The 20630-nt window shown below is 39.5% G+C and overlaps 1 protein-coding gene and 1 pseudogene across 1 annotated transcript in view; one reads left to right on the top strand and one right to left on the bottom strand.

The window, feature by feature from the left end:
• Nucleotides 1–20630, top strand: part of KDM5A (lysine demethylase 5A) — a 101277-nt gene that overhangs the window by 7786 nt on the left and 72861 nt on the right. Inside the window, exons 4-5 of the mRNA XM_010345024.3 lie at nucleotides 13050–13220; nucleotides 18241–18375. Coding sequence (XP_010343326.2) covers nucleotides 13050–13220; nucleotides 18241–18375 — 306 coding nt within the window. The remainder of the gene's footprint in view (nucleotides 1–13049; nucleotides 13221–18240; nucleotides 18376–20630) is intronic.
• LOC141585196 (heterogeneous nuclear ribonucleoprotein A3 pseudogene) lies at nucleotides 10374–11605 on the bottom strand (annotated as a pseudogene).

Raw genomic sequence — 20630 nt, 5'->3', positions numbered from 1 at the left:
AAAAAATAAATGATCTGGGCATGGTGGTGGACTTTTATAGTTCTAGCTAATCAGGAGGCTAAGGCAGGAGGATCTCTTGAGCTGGGAGGTCAAGACTGTGGTGAACCATCGTCAGTCTACTGCATTTTAGCCTGGGTGACAGAGCAAGACCCTGTCTCCAAAAAAAAAAAGTTAGAATGATCATATTTAAGTTATCTTTTATGATACGTTTTAAAATTAGTGTCAGGTCAGAATTATCTTGCTAAAAAATCTGGGAAGTATGGTCTAATGCTAAAATACAGCTTGAGACTTAGGTAATGATGTTAGTAAGCACTGTGCCAAGCGTGGTCTATTGTAGTTATATGAAAACCTATGGTACTCAAGAACAAATTATGCTAAATTTGAGGGGTGGGTTTCTTTTAGGGAACCATTAGGATAAAAATTTGTTTTAAGAACTTTATTTTGACTTTTTTTTTTTTTTTTTTTTTTTTTTTTGAGACGGAGTTTCGCTCTTGTTACCCAGGCTGGAGTGCAATGGCGCGATCTCGGCTCACCGCAACCTCCGCCTCCTGGGCTCAGGCAATTCTCCTGCCTCAGCCTCCTGAGTAGCTGGGATTACAGGCATGTGCCACCATGCCCAGCTAATTTTTTGTATTTTTGGTAGAGACGGGGTTTCACCATGTTGACCAGGATGGTCTTGATCTCTCGACCTCGTGATCCACCCGCCTCGGCCTCCCAAAGTGCTGGGATTACAGGCTTGAGCCACCGCGCCCGGCCTATTTTGACGTTTTTATTCAGTCAGAACTTACCTGTTACATTCTGCTGTATGATGCTGTTTTTTTTTTTTTGAGATGGAGTTTCACTCTTGTTACCCAGGCTGGAGTGCAATGGCACGATCTTGGCTCACCACAACCTCCGCCTCCTGGGTTCAAGCAATTCTCCTGCCTCAGCCTCCTGAGTAGTTGGGATTACAGGCATGCGCCACCATGCCCAGCTAATTTTTTGTATTTTTAGTAGAGACGGGGTTTCACCATGTTGACTAGGATGGTCTCGATCTCTTGACCTCGTGATCCACCCGCCTCGGCCTCCCAAAGTGCTGGGATTACAGGCTTGAGCCACTACGCCCGGCCTGTATGATGCTGTTTAAGGTTCTGAATGTGTTTGACTGTTACTTGAATAAAATACAAAAAATTCAAAAATTGGCCAGGGGCAGTGGCTTACACCTGTAATCCCAGCACTTTGGAAGGCTGAGGTGGGTGGATCACCTGAGGTCAAGAGTTCAAGACCAGCCTGGCCAACATGGTGAAAACTTTTCTCTACTAAAGATACAAAAATTAGCTGGGTGTGGTGGTAGGCATCTGTAATCCCAGCTACTCGGAAGTTTCAAGCAGGAAGTGCTTGAAACCAGGAGGTAGAGATTGCAGTGGGCTTGAGATAGCACCACTGCACTCCAGCTGGGCAACAAAAGTGATACTCTGTCTCAAAAAAAAATGTGTTTTTCAAAAATTACTATTATTTTTTATTTTTTTGAGTTGGAGTTTCACTCTTGTTGCCCGGGATAGAGTGCAATGGCACAATCTCAGCTCACTGCAACCTCCGCCTTCTGGGTTCAAGCGATTCTCCTGCCTCAGCCCCCCGAGTAGCTGGGATTACAGGCATGTCCCACCATGCCTGGCTAATTTTGTATTTTTAGTAGAGATGGGGTTTCTTGATGTTGGTCAGGCTGGTCTCGAACTCCCAACCTCAGTTGATATGCCCGCCTCAGCTTCCCAAAGTGCTGGGATCACAGGAGTCAGCCACCATGCCTGGCCCTCAAAATTTATTTTATCATTAATAGCAATGTGTTGTGGTACTCTTTAATGAAGTTCTTTCCACTTTTGTTTTTTTTTTTTTTTTAGAAAGAGTCTCACTTTGTTGCCCAGATTGGAGTGCAGTGGCACAATCTTGGCTCACTGCAACCTCCACCTCCCAGATTCAAGTGGTTTTCATACTTCAGCTTCCTGAGTAGATGGGGCTGGGATTACAGGTGCATGCCACCACACCTGGCTAATGTTTGTGTTTTTAGTAGAGATGGGGTTTTACCAAATTGGCCAGGCTGGTCTTGAACTCCTGACCTCAAATTATCTACCCACCTTGGCCTCCCAAAGTGTTGGCATTACAGGTGCGAGCCACTGTGCCAGCCACATTTTTATTTCTTATTTTCATAAATACTCTAAGGAATTTACTAGAGTATTTATTAATTGTGTAAGTAGTAATCTATTAAATTGAAACTTTTGGTATCGGTGATTTTTCAATTAAAAGATAAACCTCAGGTTTAATCTGATGGTAAGTTAAATTGTATTATTTGGTTTTCTTTTCCTTTCTTTTTTTTCTTTTTTTTTTTGTTTTGAGACAGTGTCTTCCACTGTTGCCCAGGCTAGAGTGCAGTAGCACGATCTCAGCTTACTGCAACCTCCTGTCTCCTGGGTTCAAGCGATTCTCCTGACTCAGCCTCTGTAGCAGCTGGGACTACAAGCATGTGCCGCCATGCCTGGCTAATTTTTGTATTTTTAGTAGAGATAGGGTTTCACCATGTTGGCCAAGCTGGTCAAGAACTCCTGACCTCAAGTGATTGCCCATCTCACCCTTTCAAAGTGCTGGGATTACAGGCATGAACCACTGAGCCCGGCCACATTTTTCTGGTTTTCTAAAGTTATAGAATTTCAAAATCAGGAAAGGGCTTTTAGAAGTAACCTACTCTGAATACTAAGTTGTTCACAATTCTGCTTACAACATTTGTCATTCAGACTGTTTAACACCATCTTGAGAATCCCATTTCATTTTAAGGTTCATACTACTAATAAAGTACACTTTATTGAAATATTCGGAAAAAAAACCCGGGCATGGTGGCTCATGCCTGTAATCCTAGCACTTTGGGAGGCTGAGGTGGGTGGATCACCTGAGGTCAGGAGTTCAAGACCAGCCTGGTCAACATGGTAAAACCCCATCTTTAAAAAAAAAAAAAAATGAAATATTCGGAAAACTTACTGAAAATATGTTGTGATTAAAGGTTAAGTGTGCTTATCTGAGGGTTTGTTGGAGTCCTGTCTTGTGGGGTTTTTAAAGTCCTCATGGACATCTCTTTCCCCTAACCTGTGAGAACGTTTGCAAAACAGATAAAGCTAAAAGGCAGACAAACTTCGATTTGTAGTTATTTTGTTTATAATACTTTTGTTCCCTAAATGTCATTGTGAGATTTCTGCTTCTCACATTAACTTTTTTCTTTTATATTGAGGTGTAACTTACAGTGGAATGCACAAATTTTAAGTGTACAGTTCAATAAATCTTCATGTATGTATACACCTGTTTTGTAGCCATCACCCAGATCAAGATACATAACTTTTTTTTTTATTTTTGAGACGGAGTCTTGCTCTGTCACCCAGGCTGGAGTGCAATGGCATGGTCTCAGCTCACTGCAGCCTCTGCCTCCAGGGTTCAGGCGATTCTCCTGCTTCAGCCTCCAAAGTAGCTGGGATTCTTCACCACACCCGGCTACTTTTTCTATTTAGTAGGGACAGGGTTTCACCATGTTGGCCAGGCTGGTCTTGAACTCCTGATCTTGTGATCCACCTGCCTCGACCTTCCAAAGTGCTGGGATTACAGGCGTGAGCCACTGCACCCGACCGATACAAAATTTTATTTTTATTTATTTATTTTTTTAGACGGAGTTTCGCTCTTGTTACCCAGGCTGGAGTGCAATGGTGCAATCTCGGCTCACCGCAACCTCCGCCTCCTGGGTTCAGGCAATTCTTCTGCCTCAGCCTCCTGAGTAGCTGGGATTACAGGCACGTGCCACCATGCCCAGCTAATTTTTTGTATTTTTAGTAGAGACAGGGTTTTACCATGTTGACTAGGATGGTCTCGATCTCTTGACCTCGTGATCCACCCCCCTCGGCCTCCCAAAGTGCTGGGATTACAGGCTTGAGCCACCGTGCCTGGCCACAAAACATTTTTATAGCACTCTAGTGGGTTATTTCATCTCCCTCCCAGTCAATACTTCACAAAAGTAATTTTTTTGACTGTTATCAATGGGTCACTATTTATTTCATTAACATGACATTTTATTCTGGCAAGAGGCTTGGGCTGAAAACTGCAGAAAATACCGAGAGTTTGTATGTTTTAAGATTGTTAGTGGTGTCCTTTCTTTTTTTTAAAAAAGTTTATTTCTGGCTGACAGTTTATTGGCATCTATTGAGTTTGTTTTTTATAGATATGATTTGAAAATACTATGATTCCCATTGCATTTTAATGGGAACCACATTTTCAGTCTTCTGAGTCATTCAGTCATCAATGTGATGGTTTCCTGTTTTGATTAAATCACATCTTTCTCCCTATTATTTTTGATAATAAAAAGTACTACTAGGCCAGGCACGGTGGCTCATGCCTGTAATCCCAGCACTTTGGGAGGCTGAGGGGGGTGGATCACGAGTTCAAGATTATAATCTTGAACTGGCCAATATGGTGAAAACCCATTTCTACTAAAAATACAAAAATTAGCTAGGTGTGGTGACTTGTGCCTGTGATACCAGCTACTCAGGAGGCTGAGGCAGGAGAATTGCTTGAATCCTGGAGGTGGAGGTTTCGGTGAGCCTAGATCGCACTACTGCACTCCAGCCTGGTGACAGAGTGAGACTCCTTCTCAAAAAAAAAAAGTATTACTTGGAATTCCTGTAATTTAATGGACTTCTATATTACTAATTACTGTTGTTATAACCACTTCAGCAAGAAGCATTCAGTCTAGCCCTTCTCTTTAAAACGTTTTTATTCTTGTCAAAGTAGTACACTTTTAAAAAACAAGGCTTTGGCTGGGTATGGTGGGCTCACACTTGTAATCCGAGCACTTTGGGAGGCCAAGGCAGGAGGATCATTTGAGTACAGGAGTTCTAGACCAACCTCCTGGTCTAGACATAGGGAGACCGTGTCTCTACAAAAAATTTTTAAAAGATTACCTGATTGTGGTGGCACATGCCTGTAGTCGCACCTACTCAAGAAGCTGAAGCTGGGGGATTGCTTGAGTCCAGGAGTTTGAGGCTATGATACCTCTGATTGCACCACCTGGGCGACAGAGTAAGACCCTGTTTCTTAAAAAAAAAAAAAGTGAAAAAAGAAGGCAGCTCAAAATGAAAATCAGCATCTCCCTTCATCTCCACCCCCATTCCCACTCCTCAGAACCAATCACTTTCAGTTCTTTTAGTGGTTACTGATTTTGATCTTCATATTTCTGAACAATATACTCATTATGCTATTTTTTTCTTTTCTCAGCTTTAAATATTGTATACTGATTTCCTACTGTTAAATATGGAGAATGGGTGTAAGAGATCTTAAGTCCTCACATACTTTATGTTCTTCTCCCCTTCTAGTGTAGTTACATTAATTTTTTATTAATCTAAAATTAATATTGTGAAAAACATATTTTCAAACTTTCCAGCAGAAGTATACATTGTTCATTATGCTTTTACCCATCAGATAATCTGTCAGCTTTATTTTCTTGGAGCCATTCTTCCTGGAGTCTTTTTTACCTCAAATCTTGACTGGTTGTTTTTTAAAGTTCAGCTGTCAGTCTGGAACTTCCTTTTATTGTCGTCATTCTGGGAATTGCGTGGCCTCTTGTTGCAGGTCTTCCTTTTACTTGGTTTACTCTCATTTTGATGAAACATTTCTTCTGCTAGTTTCATGAGACAGATAGTAGTGGGATGTAAATTTTTTTAGGACTTCTTGCTTGTGTAAAAATGTTCTGCCCTTATACTTTATTAGTAGTTTGGTGGAGTTGAAAAGTCTAGATTGTAAGTCATTTTACTGTAGTATTTGAAAAGCTTTTACTCCATTGTCTTGGTGAGAACGATGCTATATTAATTCTTGGTTTTTTTTTTTTTTTGGTGACTTTTTTTTTCCCTGAGGATTTAGGATTTTATCTTTATTCCTAGGGCTTTGAAATTTCACAGTGATATTTATTGGTAATTGTTTATTTTCATTCACTGTTTTTATGACTCTCAATGACTTTTCTTATCTGATAACTCATTTCTTCCAGTTCTTCTAATTTTTCCTGCAGTCTTTGATAAGTTTATTATTTTTTCTCTTCTTCTGGACTCTTCATTAGTTAGATGTTAGACTTGTTAGGCTGGTCCTCTAATTTACTTACCTATTGCTTTCTTAGTTCAGCATCCCTTCTGTTCAAACTTTGCTGAGAGTAAGTCTCCAGTTTTCTGCTGGGGCTAGAGAGGGATAGTTACCTGGAGGAGGTCTAACTGCTTTTACACAGGTCTTCGCAATCTCATTCTTGCTGCGTTGCCACCCTTAATTTTAGGGGTACTGATGCTTTGACTACTTAAGCCTTTTTTTTTCTTTTTTTAGAAAAGGGAGGAAGGGCGTCCTCTTAAGCCTTTCCAGGTTCTATATTGCAAAAGCTTCTCTGGCTTTTCTCTGTTGCAGGGCAGTTCGTTTTAAACTTGTAGTTTAAAAGTACACCGGGTTTGTCTGTTTTTGTTATTGTTTTGGCTTGTTAGATATCACTAGCTTCAAAATATTGTTTACATTTGTTTGTATTTGGTTCCTTTCTTGGTCTATTTGACTGCTTGAGAGGATGCCTTTTTGTTTCTTTCTGGTCTTTCTACTGGGGTTTTTAAAGGGATCTTTTAAGTAGAAGACTGTTCTTTAGGTATGTTAAAACTGTCTCTATTCCCAGTCATTTTGGTCTTGAGCAATATTACTTTTTGGTCAAGTTTTGATAAAGGGCTTGTCTTCATTGTGTTCAGTTCAAGTGCATGCCGTATGTCTTTTTATAGAGCAGGTTCATAGTGATATTTCTGGTGACAATGCTGTGATACAGTACATGGCAAATGTTTGGAATAAATGGTTTGTATTTTATTTTTTATTTTTATTTATTTGTTTTTGAGACAGAGTCTCACTCTGTTGCCCAGGCTGGAATGCATTTGCCTGATCCCAGCTCACAGCAATCCCCGCCTCCCAGGTTCAAGTGATTCTCCTGCTTTAGCCTCCCAAGTAACTGGGATTACAGGTGCCATGCCTGACTAATTTTTGTACTTTTAGTAGATACAGGGTTTCACCATGTTGGCCAAGCTGGTTTTGAACTCCTGACCTCAGGTGATCCACCCGTGACAGCCTCCCAGTGTGCTGGGATTATAGGCATGAGCCACCGTGCCCTGGTTTGTATTTTAAAATTATGCATGATAATCCTTGAATCTGTCAGCTGAAGAAAAACAGGTATAAGGTTTTGCATGTTTTTTGGTTAGATTGTTAGAGTATTGTATACATGGAGCCTAAGTAATGGTTTTGTTTATGTGAGATAGTTTATTCCTTTGTCATGGCCATATCCTGGATGCTGCTAATCACCGGAACTGAGTGGGACATCATGACTGGATCCATGCAGATATATCATAACTAATGGAAATTGAGCTTGAAATGCTTTCAATACAAAGCAGTCTATTATGTAAAAGTGATTATTGTATGAGATAGTATAGATTATTAAGGCTTCTTTTGCCTCCCTGAGTTCCTTTATTTCTCCTCCTCCTTTGTTCTCTTTGCTTCAGCCACCCTGGCTTCCTTATTTTTCTCAAACACTCTTGGTATGCTTCTGACTTAGAGCCTTTGCTTTGTCTATTCGCTTTATATCTGCTGGTTAACTACTTCACTCCCTTCAAGACTTTGCTCAAATTTCATCCTTATAATAAGCCTTTTTGTGATTGTTTAATACTTTAATTTACACTTACTCTGTTACTTGGAGGCCCCTTGACTGCTTTTTAATTTCTTCTTCAATGTTACTTCAAAATTTATATATTATGTTCATTGTTTGTTGTCTGTCTTCCAACACTAGAATGTAACCTCTGTGAAGACAAAGATCTTTGTTTTATTTATAAATGTATCTGAGGTACCTAGAATAGTAGCTGGCAGTATAGGAGCATTGGAAAGATACCTGTTGAATTAAAGGCACTCTAATCTATCCAGTTGCTTCTAGATAGCCCTCTATTGAAACTACTTTCATTGTGTCTTTCTCTTTACTATTAGCTTTGAAAAATAATTTTTTTCTCTGTATAATTTTCCCCTGGTCGATTCTTTGAACAGAGAGGGCTTCTCTGAGGATGCGATAAGAGGAGCTAAAGAACTAAAGACATGTGTTCCACTCTCATGCATATGAATTAGTGTTTCTACCAAGCTTTCAGATAGTTCACTAGAGGAAAATTGTACTTTGGCCATAGGTTCGTTTTTGTTTATAATATCCCAACACAAGAGTTAAAACATTTTCTTTGCTTAATTTCAGTACATGTACCCTCTCCCTCCATTTGTCCACACTCATAGACATTTATAATAACAGCAATATTGGTATAGTACTTTATCTTGGTGCTTTTCATGTTTTATTTATTTGTCCTCACAATAGCCTCGTAAGGAGGTGTAGGCACTGTTGTTAACCATTTTAATGATGGTGAGGAAATTGAATTGCAAATTATGTAACTTTGCAAAGGTCATATAACTATTTTTTTTTTTTTTTATTGAGACATGGTCTTGCTTTTGCCCGGGCTGGAGTTCAGTGGCATGATCTGGCTCACGGCAGCCGCCTCCTCCCAGGTTCAAACAGTTCTCCTTCCTCAGCCTCCTTAGTAGCTGGGACTACAGGAGCGCACCACTACCCTTGGCTAATTTTTGCTATTTTTAGTAGAGGCGAGGTTTCACTTTGTTGACCGGACTGGTCTCAAACTCCTGACCTCAGGTGATCTGCCTGCCTCAGCTTCCCAAAGTTCTGGGATTACAGACATGAGCCCCACCACGCCTGACCACGGTCATATAACTACTAAGTGACAGAACTAGAATTTGAATACTAGCAAGTCTGGCTCCAGAGTCTTCTCGTAGTCTTTTTTTTTTTTTTTTTTTTTTTTTTAAAGACAGAGTCTCTCTCTATTGCCAGGCTGCAGTGCAGTGGAGCGATCCCGGCTCACTGCAACTTCTGTTTTCCAGTTTCAAGCAATTCTTCTGCTTCTGCCTCAGCCTCCGAGTAGCTGGGACTACAGGCATGCACCACCATGCCTGGCTAATTTTTTGTACTTTTAGTAGAGACGGGGTTTCACCAAGTTGGCCAGGATGGTCTTGATCTCTTGACCTCATGATCTGCCTGCCTTGGCCTCCTAAAGTGCTGGGATTACAGGCATGAGCCACCGCGCCTGGCCCTCGAAGTCCTTTTTAAAAAAATTGTAGTACATATAACATCAACATTTAAAAATACACAGTTCAGTGGCGTTAAGTATACTTACAGGGTTGTACAGTTATCACCACTATGTAGTTTCAGGACTTCCTTCCTTCCACCACCCCTGGTAACTTCTGTTATGCTTTCTGTCTCTATGAATTTGCTTACTCTATGTATCTTATATAAATGGAATTATACAGTAGTCATCATTTTGTGTCTGGCTTATTTTACTTACAATATTTTCACAATTCATTCATGTTTGGCATGTATCAGAATTTTCTCTTTAAGGCAGAATAATATTCCATTGTATGTTTATTATACTACATTTTGTTTATTCACTTATCTGTTGATAAACTTTTGGGTTAGTTCTGTTTTGACTCTCAAGAATAATGTTGCTGTGAACATTGGTGTGTAAGAATCTGTTTGAGTCCCTCCTTTCAGTTCTTTGAGTGTATACCTAGAAGTGAAATTGCAGGATCATACAGTAATTTTATTTAAACTTTTAACTGTTTTTTTTTTTTTTTTTTTCTGTTTTTTTGGGACAGGGTCACTTGAGACAGGGTTACCCAGACTGGAGTGCAGTAGTATGATCATGGCTCACTGTAGCCTTGATCTCCTGTGCTCTCCTGTGCCTCGGCCTCCCAGGTAGCTGGATCTACAGGTGCACTTTTTTCTTTTTTTTTGGAGATGGAGTCCCACTCTGTTGCCCATACTAGGGTGCATGGGACATTCTCAGCTCACTACAGCCTCTGTCTCCTGGGTTGAAGTGATTCTTGGGCCTCAGCCTCCTGAGTAGGTGGGATTATAGGTGTGTGCCACCATGCCTGGCTAATTTTTTGTATTTTTTTTTGAAAAGTTAAAAATTTCTTAATTTTTTATTCCTGGCACCACTATCATAATTTACAGGGCAATATACCTGATGTAATGAAAAGAAAAAGAAAAAGAGAAAGCTACAACAGATAAAAGACCTCAGGAATGTACATTTAATTGACACTGCATTGCATTAATCAATAGCTGCACTTTTTGCAAACCGTGGCTATGACAGTCCTGAACAAGAAGTGTTTCTTGTTTAAGCTGCAGTAACTTTTCTGACTATGGATCATCTAAAAATCTTCTGTGGAAGATTTTTACAGTTCCTTTAATGCATTTGGGACGACTGTTTCAAAGTAACCTGCAGCTTTCCTGACAACTCCTTGCTCCCTCTCCTGCTAAGAACTGGAGCCCTTTTCTGCTCCTTTTAGAACCTTCTGCTACCATATCCACCACTTCCACCACCAGATCCATAACCACCACCATAGGGACTGCCTGAGTTTCTTCCACCAAAACTGCCCCCTTCCATGGGTCCATAATTTGCTGTTATATACTTGTCCACTATAATTTCCAAAATCATTAGTTCCCACCACCACCATAGTTACCACCGCCAAAATTTCCTCCTTCATTGTAACCATCATATCCTCCACCACCGCCACCATATCCACCACCTTGGTTTCCATATCCTGGTCCACCACCAACATAGCCCCTTCTGCTACTATAACCAGGACCCCTGCCATAGTTGCCGCTAGCACCAAATCCGTTATATCCACCATCACTTCCTCCATAACTACCTCTGCTGCCACCACCTCCACCACCATAACCTCCTCTTCCACCGAAGTTTCCACCACAGCCAAAATTACATCTCCAAAGTTTCCTCCGCGACCCATAAAATTGCCAGATCCACCTCCATGACCTCTCTGTGATCCAGCAGACTGCATCTCTTCTTTAGAAAGGGCCTTTTTCACTTCACAATTATGCCCATTAATAGTTTGGTGTTTCTGAACAATAATTTTATCAACTGTGTCATGATCGTTGAAAGTTACAAAAGCAAATCCTCTCTTTTTTCCACTCCGCCTGTTTTCCATAACTTCTATGGTTTCAATCTTGTCATACTTTTCAAAGTAGTCTCTCAAATTATACTCTTCTGTATCTTCTTTTATACCACCAACAAAAAATTTCTTCACTGTTAGATAGGCGTCAGGCTTCACAGAATCCTCTCTAGAAACAGCTCTCGTTGGTTCCACTACGTGCCCATCAACCTTGTGTGGTCGAGCACACATTGCTGCATCCATCTCTTCAACACAAAAATAAGTCACAAAACCAAAGCCCCTGGAATGTTTGGTTTGGGGATCTCTCATTACTACGCAATCTTTAAGTGTGCCTCATTTCTCAAAATGTTCTCTTAAACTATCATCTGTAGTTTCAAAGCTCAGACCAAAAATAAACAGTTTTCTCAACTGCTCTGGTTCCTTTTGGTTATGGTCCTCTTCCCCCCGGCGGCGATGGCTGGAGTCGGGCTGGGGGTGACTGGGCGGCAGTTTTACTTCCATTTTGAGACCGGACTCGCCTCTTCCAACTCGAGTTCAATATCTTTTTTTTTTTTTTTTAAGAGATGGGGTTTCACTATGTTGCCCAGGCTGGTCTTGAACTCCTGACCTCAGGCTGTTTGCCCACCTCTGCCTTCCAAAGTCCTGGATTACAGGCATGAGCCACCCTGCCTAACCTGCTCAGCTAATTTTTATTTTTATTTTTGTAGAGTTGGGGGTCTTACTATATGACCCAGGCTGGTTTGGAACTCCTGGGCTCAAGCGATTCTCCTGTCTTGGCCTCCCAAAGTGCTAGAATTACAGATATGAGCCACTGTGCCTGGCTTTAACTTTTTTTATGTAGTAAGATACAATAGCATATACTCAAATAGGAGAAACTGAGTTCAAATACTTTGTCAGAGTCTCCTTTATTCTCAGTGAAATTGAAAACTGCCTGTACAATTGTGTCACTTAATGGTAGGGATATGTTCTGAAAAACATGGCCATTTCATTATTGTGCAAACATCATTGAAGGTACTTATACAAACCTAGATGGTATGGCCTACTGTACACCTAGGCTATGTGGGCCTGTTGTTCCTAGGCTACAAAGCTGTACACCCTTTTACTGTACAAATACTGTAGGCAGTGTAACACAATGGTAATACATTTGTGTATGCATCTGAACACAAAGGTGTGGTAATAATATGGTAGTATAATCTTATGGGAGCACTGTTGTATATGTGGTCTATATTTGACCAAAATGTTATGCAGTGCATGATGGTATTTTAGAATGTAAGATGTATAATAACAGCTTCTGGACGTTAAGAAGCTTGGAAACGTGTTCCGTATAGTGCCTAGCTTGATGTGAACATTCAGCCAAGTTAGCCAATTTATCTCATTTTTTACCTTAATATATTCTGTACTCCATATCAGTAAATCTACTTCAGCCTAACCTTTCCTCAGTGTTCCTTCATAATCTTCCATATAAAACTCTTGTCCTTTTGAAAAATTATAGCCTGTTTTTCAAAACTGTTCTTTATATTCATGGTTTGATTGACATTTTTGTTAAGTTCTGTAAGTTACTTGATATTTCTAATTTCAGGATTTATGTTTATTTTCTATTATATAACATTTTCATGTGTATTTTTTGTCTGTTTTTATTCTTATTTCATATTGTGAGTTCCTTGAGTACATAAGTCTCACACGTGTGTTTAGTTTTCTCACAGTGCATACTATACAAAGTATTAATTCATTAAATATTTTTAAATACTTGGTTTGAAGGTAGACATAATAATATTAATTAAGTTTTAAACCTCTGTAAATCATTGTTTCTATTTCTTACTCTAAATGTTGACAGATGTCAGTTTGGTTTAGATACTCATTGAAAGGAAAATTTGAAATTTAAGCCCAGAATTATTTTTCTATTTAGTAGACAGACTTAGAGTCAGGATGCTTGAATCTACTTATTTTCTCTAAGAAACTTTTTACTTGCTTTTCAGATTGTTGCCAGCAAAGGAGGTTTTGAAATGGTCACCAAAGAGAAGAAATGGTCTAAAGTGGGTAGTCGCTTGGGATATCTGCCAGGAAAAGGAACTGGATCTCTTTTGAAGTCACATTATGAAAGAATTCTCTACCCATATGAACTTTTCCAATCTGGTGTGAGCCTTATGGTGAGATGCATCATTCTTTTTAGAAAAAGTTGATAAATCCAGTTCGCTCAAGTATAAACTTTACACTATGTTTAACCCAAGTTAGCAGGCACCAAAATTTGGGGAAGCAAAGTGTATGTCATAGTGTAAAAATCAAGCTATTTTTGGTGGTTTGCAAGTTAAAGAATAATGGGAATGAAGAATGTTTTTTTACTTATTTAAAATAAACCTTTATGACTGAAAGTTTTTGAAAAAGTCCTCCTGTTTGTTTCATGTATTTTTTTTTTTGAGATGGAGTTTCGCTCTTGCTACCCAGGCTGGAGTGCAATGGCGCGATCTTGGCTCACCGCAGCCTCCGCCTCCTGGGTTCAGGCAATTCTCCTGCCTCAGCCTCCTGAGTAGCTGGGATTACAGGCACGTGCCACCATGCCCAGCTAATTTTCAGTATTTTTAGTAGAGACGGGGTTTCACCATGTTGACCAGGATGGTCTCGATGTGTTGACCTCGTGATCCACCCACCTCGGCCTCCCAAAGTGCTGGGATTACAGGCTTGAGCCACCACGCCCGGCTGTTTCATGTATTTTTTAAAAACAGCTTTATTAGGTGTAATTTATATACCATAGAATTCACCCTTTGTGGGTGCACAGTCAGTAAGCTTTAAGAAATGTCTACATTTATGCAGCAATCACTATGATCCAATTTTAGAGCACTTCCACTAGCCCCCAGAATTGTATTGTTCATTTGTAGTTGGTTTCTGTTCCACTCCCACACACAGGCAATTCCTAACCTGTTTTTCTGGCTCTATAGTTTTGCCTTTTCTATAAATTTCACCAAGGTGTAATCATACAATATGATTTTGTGTCTGGCTTTTTCACTTAGCCTAATGTTTTCAGAGTTCAGCTGTGTCGGCTAATACCTTTAACGCCAGCACTGTGGGAGGCTGAGGTGGGTGGATTGCTTGAGGCCAGGAGTTTGAGGCCAGTCTGGGCATCATGGTGAAACCCTGTCTCTACTAAAAGTTTAAAAAATTAGCCAGATGTGGTGTGCACCTGTGGACCCAGCTACTCCAGAGACTGAGGTGGGAGGATTGCTTCAGCCTGAGAGACAGAGGTTGCAGTGAGGATTGCTTCAGCCTGAGAGACAGAGGTTGCAGTAAGCTGAGATTGTGCCACTGCACTCCAGCCTGGGTGACAGAGTAAGACTCTGTCTCAAAAAAAAAAAAAATTCAGCCACATTATTGCATGTGTCAGTACTTCATTTTTATGGCTGAGTAATATTCCACTGCATGGATATGCCATATTTTGTTTATCCACTTAACCAGGATATTTAAATTGTTTCCAGTTTATGCCTATTATGAATACTGTGAATATTCATATACAAGTCTTTGTGTGGGCATATGTTTTTATTTCTCTTGGAAGTGGAATCTCTGGGTTATATGTTAAGTTTATGTGTAAAATTTTTTTTTTTTGAGACAGAGTCTTGCTCTATTGCCCAGGCTGGAGTGCAGTGGTGCAATCTTGGCTCGCTGCAACCTCTGCCTTCTGGGTTCAAGCGATTCTCCTACCTTAGCCTCCTGAGTAGAGTAGTTGGTACTACAGGTGCATGCCACCATGCCCAGCTAATTTTTGTATTTTTAGTAGAGACAGTGTTTCACCATGTTGGCAAGGCTTGTCTGGAACTCTTGACCTCAAGCAGTCCACCCACCTTTGTCTCCCAAAGTGCTGGGATTATAGACGTGAGCCACTGCCTGGTGTGTGTAAATTTTTAAGAACTGCCAATTTGTTTTCCAAAGTAGCTGAATCATTTACTTTCCCACCAGTAATATAGATTAAAGTTTTTCTACATCCTTGTGAACACTTGGTATTGTCAGTTTTTAAAATTATAGTCATTCTGGTTAGTTGTATACTGATATCTTATTGTGGTTTAAATTTGCGTTTCTCAAATGACTAGTGATGTGCATATCTTCTTTTTTCTTTTTCTTGAGACAGAGTCTGCTCTGTTGCCCAGTCTGGAGTGCAAGTGGCGAGATCTCTGCTTACTGCAACCTCCACCTCCTCGGTTCAAGCAGTTCTCCTGCCTCAGCCTCCCGAGTAGCTGGGATTACAGACGTGTGCCTCCATGCCTGACTAATTTTTGTATTTTTAGTAGAGACACGGTATCACCATCATTTTGGTCAGGCTGGTCTTGAACTCCTGACCTTGTAATCTGCCCGCCTCTGCCTCCCAAAGTGCTGGGATTACAGGCATGAGCCACTGCACCTGGCCGCATATTTTCATATTCATATTAGCCATTTGTATTTCTTGGTGAAGTGTCTGTTCAGATTTTTTTTTTCTAGTATACTTTCCTCCAGAACAGATTTTTTTTTTTAAATTATGTATGTGTGTGTGTATATATATATATATATTTTATTGCATTTTAGGTTCTGGGGTACATGTGAAGAACATGCAGGATTGTTGCATAGGTACATACATGGCAATGTGGTTTGCTGCCTCCATCCCATCGCCTATATATGGGATTTCTCCCTGTGTTATCCCTCCCCAACTCCCTACCCCACGCTGTCCCTCCCCTAGTGCCCGCTACAGACCTCAGTGTGTGATGCTCCTCTCCCTGTGTCCATCTGTTCTTATTGTTCAACACCTGCCTGTGAGTGAGAACATGTGGTGTTTGATTTTTCTGTCCTATGTCAGTTTGCTGAGAATGATGGTTTCCAGGTTCATCCATGTTCCTACAAAGGACACAAACTCATCGTTTTTTTATGGCTGCATAGTATTCCATGGTGTATATGTGCTACATTTTCCCTGTCCAGTCTATCATTGATGGGCATTTGGATTGGTTACAAGTCTTTGCTATTGTAAACAGTGCTGCAATGAACATATATGTGCATATGTCCTTATAATAGAACGATTTATAATCCTCTGGATATATACCCAGTAATGGGATTGCTGGGTCAAATGGAATTTCTATTTCCAGGTCCTTGAGTTATCACCACACTGTATTCCACAATGGTTGAACTAATTTACACTCCCACGAACAGTGTAAAAGTGTTCCTATTTCTCCACATCCTCTCCAGCATCTGTTGTCTCCAGATTTTTTAATGATTGCCATTCTAACTGGCATGAGATGGTATCTCAATGTGGTTTTGATTTGCATTTCCCTAATGACCAGTGATGAGCATTTTTTCATATGTTTGTTGGCTTCATATATGTCTTCTTTTGAAAAGTATCTGTTCATATCCTTTGCCCACTTTTGAATGGGGTTTTTTTTTTTTTCTTGTAAATCTGTTTTAGTTCTTTGTAGATTTTGGATATAAGTCCTTTGTCAGATGGTAGATTGCAAAAATTTTTTCCCATTCTCTTGGTTGCTGGTTCACTCTAATGATTGTTTCTTTTGCTGTGCAGAAGCTTTGGAGTTTAATTAGATCCTATTTGTGTATTTTGGCTTTTGTTGCCAATGCTTCTCATGTTTTAGTCATGAAGTCCTTGCTTATGCCTGTGTCCTGAATGATTTTGCCTAGGTTTTCTTATAGAGTTTTTATAGTGCTAGGTCTTATGTTTAAGTCTTTAATCCATCTAGAGTTAATTTTAGTGTAAGGTGTCAGGAAGGGGTCCAGTTTCTGCTTTGGGCACATAGCTAGCCAGTTTTCCCAACACCATTTATTAAACAGGGAATCCTTTTCCCATTGCTTCTTTTTGTCAGTTTTGTCAAAGATCAGATGGTTGTAGATGTGTGGCGTTGCCTCTGAGGCCTTTGTTCTGTTCCATTGGTCTATATCTCTGTTTTGGTACCAGTACCATATTGTTTTGATTACTGTAGCCTTGTAGTGTAGTTTGAAGTCAGGCAGCGTGATGCCTCCAGCTTTGTTCTTTTTACTTAGAATTGTCTTGGCTATGCGGGCTCTCTTTTGGTTCCATATGAAGTTTAAGGTGGTTTTTTCCAGTTCTGTGAAGAAGGTCATTGGTAGCTTGATGGAGATAGCGTTGAATCTATAAATTACTTTGGGCAGTATGGCCATTTTCACGATATTGATTCTTTCTAACCATGAGCATGGAATGTTTCTCCATCTGTTTGTGTCCTCTCTTATTTTGTTGAGCATTGGTTTGTAGTTCTCCTTGAAGAGGTCCTTTACAGCCTTTGTTAGTTGAATTCCTAGGTATTTTATTCTCTTTGTAGCAATTGTGAATGGCAGTTTGTTCTTGATCAGATCTTTTTTTTAAAATTGTATTGTTTGACTTCTTATACTTGTAAGTTTGTTTACAGTTTGTGTACAAGTTGTTTATCAGGTAAATGATTTGTAGATCTTTTCTCCTACTCTGTGGTTTATCTTTTCATTTTTGTAATGGTGACTTTTTGAAGAACCATTTATTTCTTTATTCCTTTCGTGGATTGTACTTTTGGTTTCATATTTAAGAAATTTTTTCCAAGGTCACAAAGATTTTCTTCTTTGCTTTAATATAGAAATTTCTTAGTTTTGGCTTTCATATTTTGATCAGTGATGCATTTTGAGGCTTTTTTTTTTGGTGTGTGTAGTGTGAGGTGAAGATGTTAAGTTTATTTTTTGGTGGGGAAGGGAATATATGAATATTGAGTTGTACCAGCACCATTTGTTTAAAAGGCTATCCTTTTCCCACTGATTTAACTTACCACCTTTGTTAGAAATCAGTTGGCCATAGATGTATGGGTTTATTTCTGGGCTCTGTTTCGTTGCATTGATTATATGTCTACCCTAACACCAGTACTACATTGTCTTGAGTACTACAGCTTTATGGTAAATTTTGATATTCAGTAATGTAAGTTTTTTGTTTTTTTACAAAATTTCTAAACAATTGACATTTGCACATAGATTTTAGGATCAGCTTTCAATTTCAACAAAAAAAGCTTGCCAGGATTTTGATAGGGATAGCTGTAGGTCAGTTTGAGAGATAATTGCAATCTTGTTTTAGTAGTTTTAGGGATTCGTTGGTAATTTATTATTTATCTACTGATTCTGAAGCATGATTTCTTATCAGTGAACCTGCTCTCTTTCTGTTCTCTGATCTTTTAGGGTGTACAGATGCCTAATTTAGATCTTAAAGACAAAGTGGAGCCTGAGGTTCTCAGCACTGATACCCACACTTCCCCAGAGCCGGGCACAAGAATGAACATTCTGCCAAAGAGAACAAGACGTGTGAAGTCTCAGGTATCAAAGTCTAGGGCTTTTTTTTTTTTTTTTTTTTAAATAAAGATGTAGTTTCACGATGTTACTCAGGCTAGCCTTGAACTCCTCAGCTCAAGTGATCTTCTTGCCTCAGTCTCTTGAGTAATGCTACTTGGTGTGCGCTACTGTACCAGGATTATGGGCCAGGAGTTTTAAGTGCATTAACTGTGTGGAACAGTTATCTGGTTATCGGAGGCCACTCATATACTCTTGTTCTTTAAAACTTGCACCTTATTTTTCATTTATGCAGGAGGTGAATGGAGAATAAATTGTGGAATGTGGTGTAATTTGATTTAGAAAGTTCTTTGTTAATTTTTTAGTGGTTTTTGATGGGGATGACAAATCAAAGGGTGACCCCAGATGCTGTGGTGCCAATTTTATAGACATGCTGATGAATTCTAGTACATTTTATTTAAATGATTAGCAGAAGTGAGATGAATAAGAAATTTTGGTTTTATTTTTTTATCCACCATTCCTTTAAAAACCAGAGTGTAATAAATTTCTTAGTGTCTGAGCCATTCCAGTTTAACTACTATGATGTTCATGTAACTAACCTAAAATAATTTCAAAGCCTAATACCTCAGAAGAAAAATACCCTAATTTATTTTTTGTCTGATTCCACCCTTCACTTATTTCTATCTTTCTTTATTTTTCCTAAGCTTTGCTTCTCTTTCAAACCCATTTCCTTTTCTCTAGGGTCTTTTAAGGTTTTTGGTAAAGACAAATGTGGATGCTGAGACAGTGAGGTGCGCTTAGAACTCCTAAGATTTAATCTATGTAAGTTAACATATAGATGGACAGGAAAAGCAACTTCACTGAATCCTAATCATAGATTTTAACATTTAAGGAAACAATGTATTATAGAAATGGGGATGAATAGCATCAGAGAAGCAGGATAAAACGGCTGTTAATAAGAGACACTCAATCTGGGGTTGTGTAGAGTCCTATCACTGGAGAGGCAGAGTATTAATACTTCATTTTGCTTTTCTACGATTTGTACTTAATTACTCTGTTGAAAGTCTGCTGCTCATTCCTGGTTTTCTGTTTCAGAAAGAAAATAAAGGCACTCTGGGAGAACTTCAGCTTCTTGCCCCATACACAAAACTACTGTTATTCACACTTAGTCCTTGTCCATATCTATGGGCAAAGTGTACCTTTCTCTGCAAAGATCACCCCTCCACTTCATCCCTTCTGACGTCTTTAGTGATTGCAACATACTGAGAAATCTTTGTCTCCCACCTCCTCTGTCTGTTAAATTCCACTCCTCCGAATATGTGTTTAAGTCTCTATCATAAACATAAAAGCCCTCTTCTTACATAATGCCTTATCCTTGCCTCTTTTCACAGAGAAGTTTCTTGAAAAATAGTCTTTATTGTCTTCAGTTTCCTCAACATCTTTTTAGTTTTTACACTCTGTAATCTAACTTTGAGCTAAATAGTTTTGTTGAAATGGCACCATCCAAGTTATCAATCAGTTTTTAATTGTCAGTTTCTGCGGTTCCCCTTTTCATTTCATATCTTAATTGATCTCTGGTCATGTATACGTTTAATGTGGTTGTTGACTCCTGTCCTTGAACTTTGATTAACTTGATTTTTCTTTCATTTGTGTAATACCTCTCTTTTTGGTTTTCCTCCATATATATATATATATATATATATATATATATATTTTTTTTTTTTTTTTTTTTTTTTTTTTTTTGAGACGTAGTCTTGCTCTGTTGCCCAGGCTGTCTCGGCTCACTGCAACCTCTGCCTTCAGGGTTCAAGCGATTTTCCTGCCTCAGCCTCCTGAGTAGCTGGGAGTACAGGTGCCCACCACCACGCCTGGCTAATTTTTGTATTTTTAGTAGAGATGGGGTTTCACCGTATTGGCCAGGCTGATCTCGAACTCTTGACCTTGTGATCTGCCTGCCTCGGCCTCCCAAAGTGCTGGGATTACAGGTGTGAGCCACTAGACCTGGCCTTCCTCCTTATATTCTGACCACTCCTTAGTCATTTTGGTTATCTCCTCTCTGCCCTTTATTTTATATCTTTGATTCTTTTCTGTCTTCACTCCCCTTAGCTGTCTCATCTGTGTGTGATTTCAAATGCTACTTGTAATGCTCAAATCTCCTTTTTTTAAGACAGAGTCTTGTTGTATCTCCCAGGCTGGAGTGCAGTGGCATAATCTTGGCTCACTGCAACCTCTGTCTCCCAGGTTCAAGTGATTCTCTTTCCTCAGCCTCCTGAGTAGCTCTG

Source organism: Saimiri boliviensis, chromosome 7 (genome assembly GCF_048565385.1).
Source record: "Saimiri boliviensis isolate mSaiBol1 chromosome 7, mSaiBol1.pri, whole genome shotgun sequence".
Taxonomy (NCBI): Eukaryota; Metazoa; Chordata; class Mammalia; order Primates; family Cebidae; genus Saimiri; species Saimiri boliviensis.
Note: the sequence above shows the minus strand (reverse complement) of the source record. Positions and strands in the feature narration are given on the sequence as shown.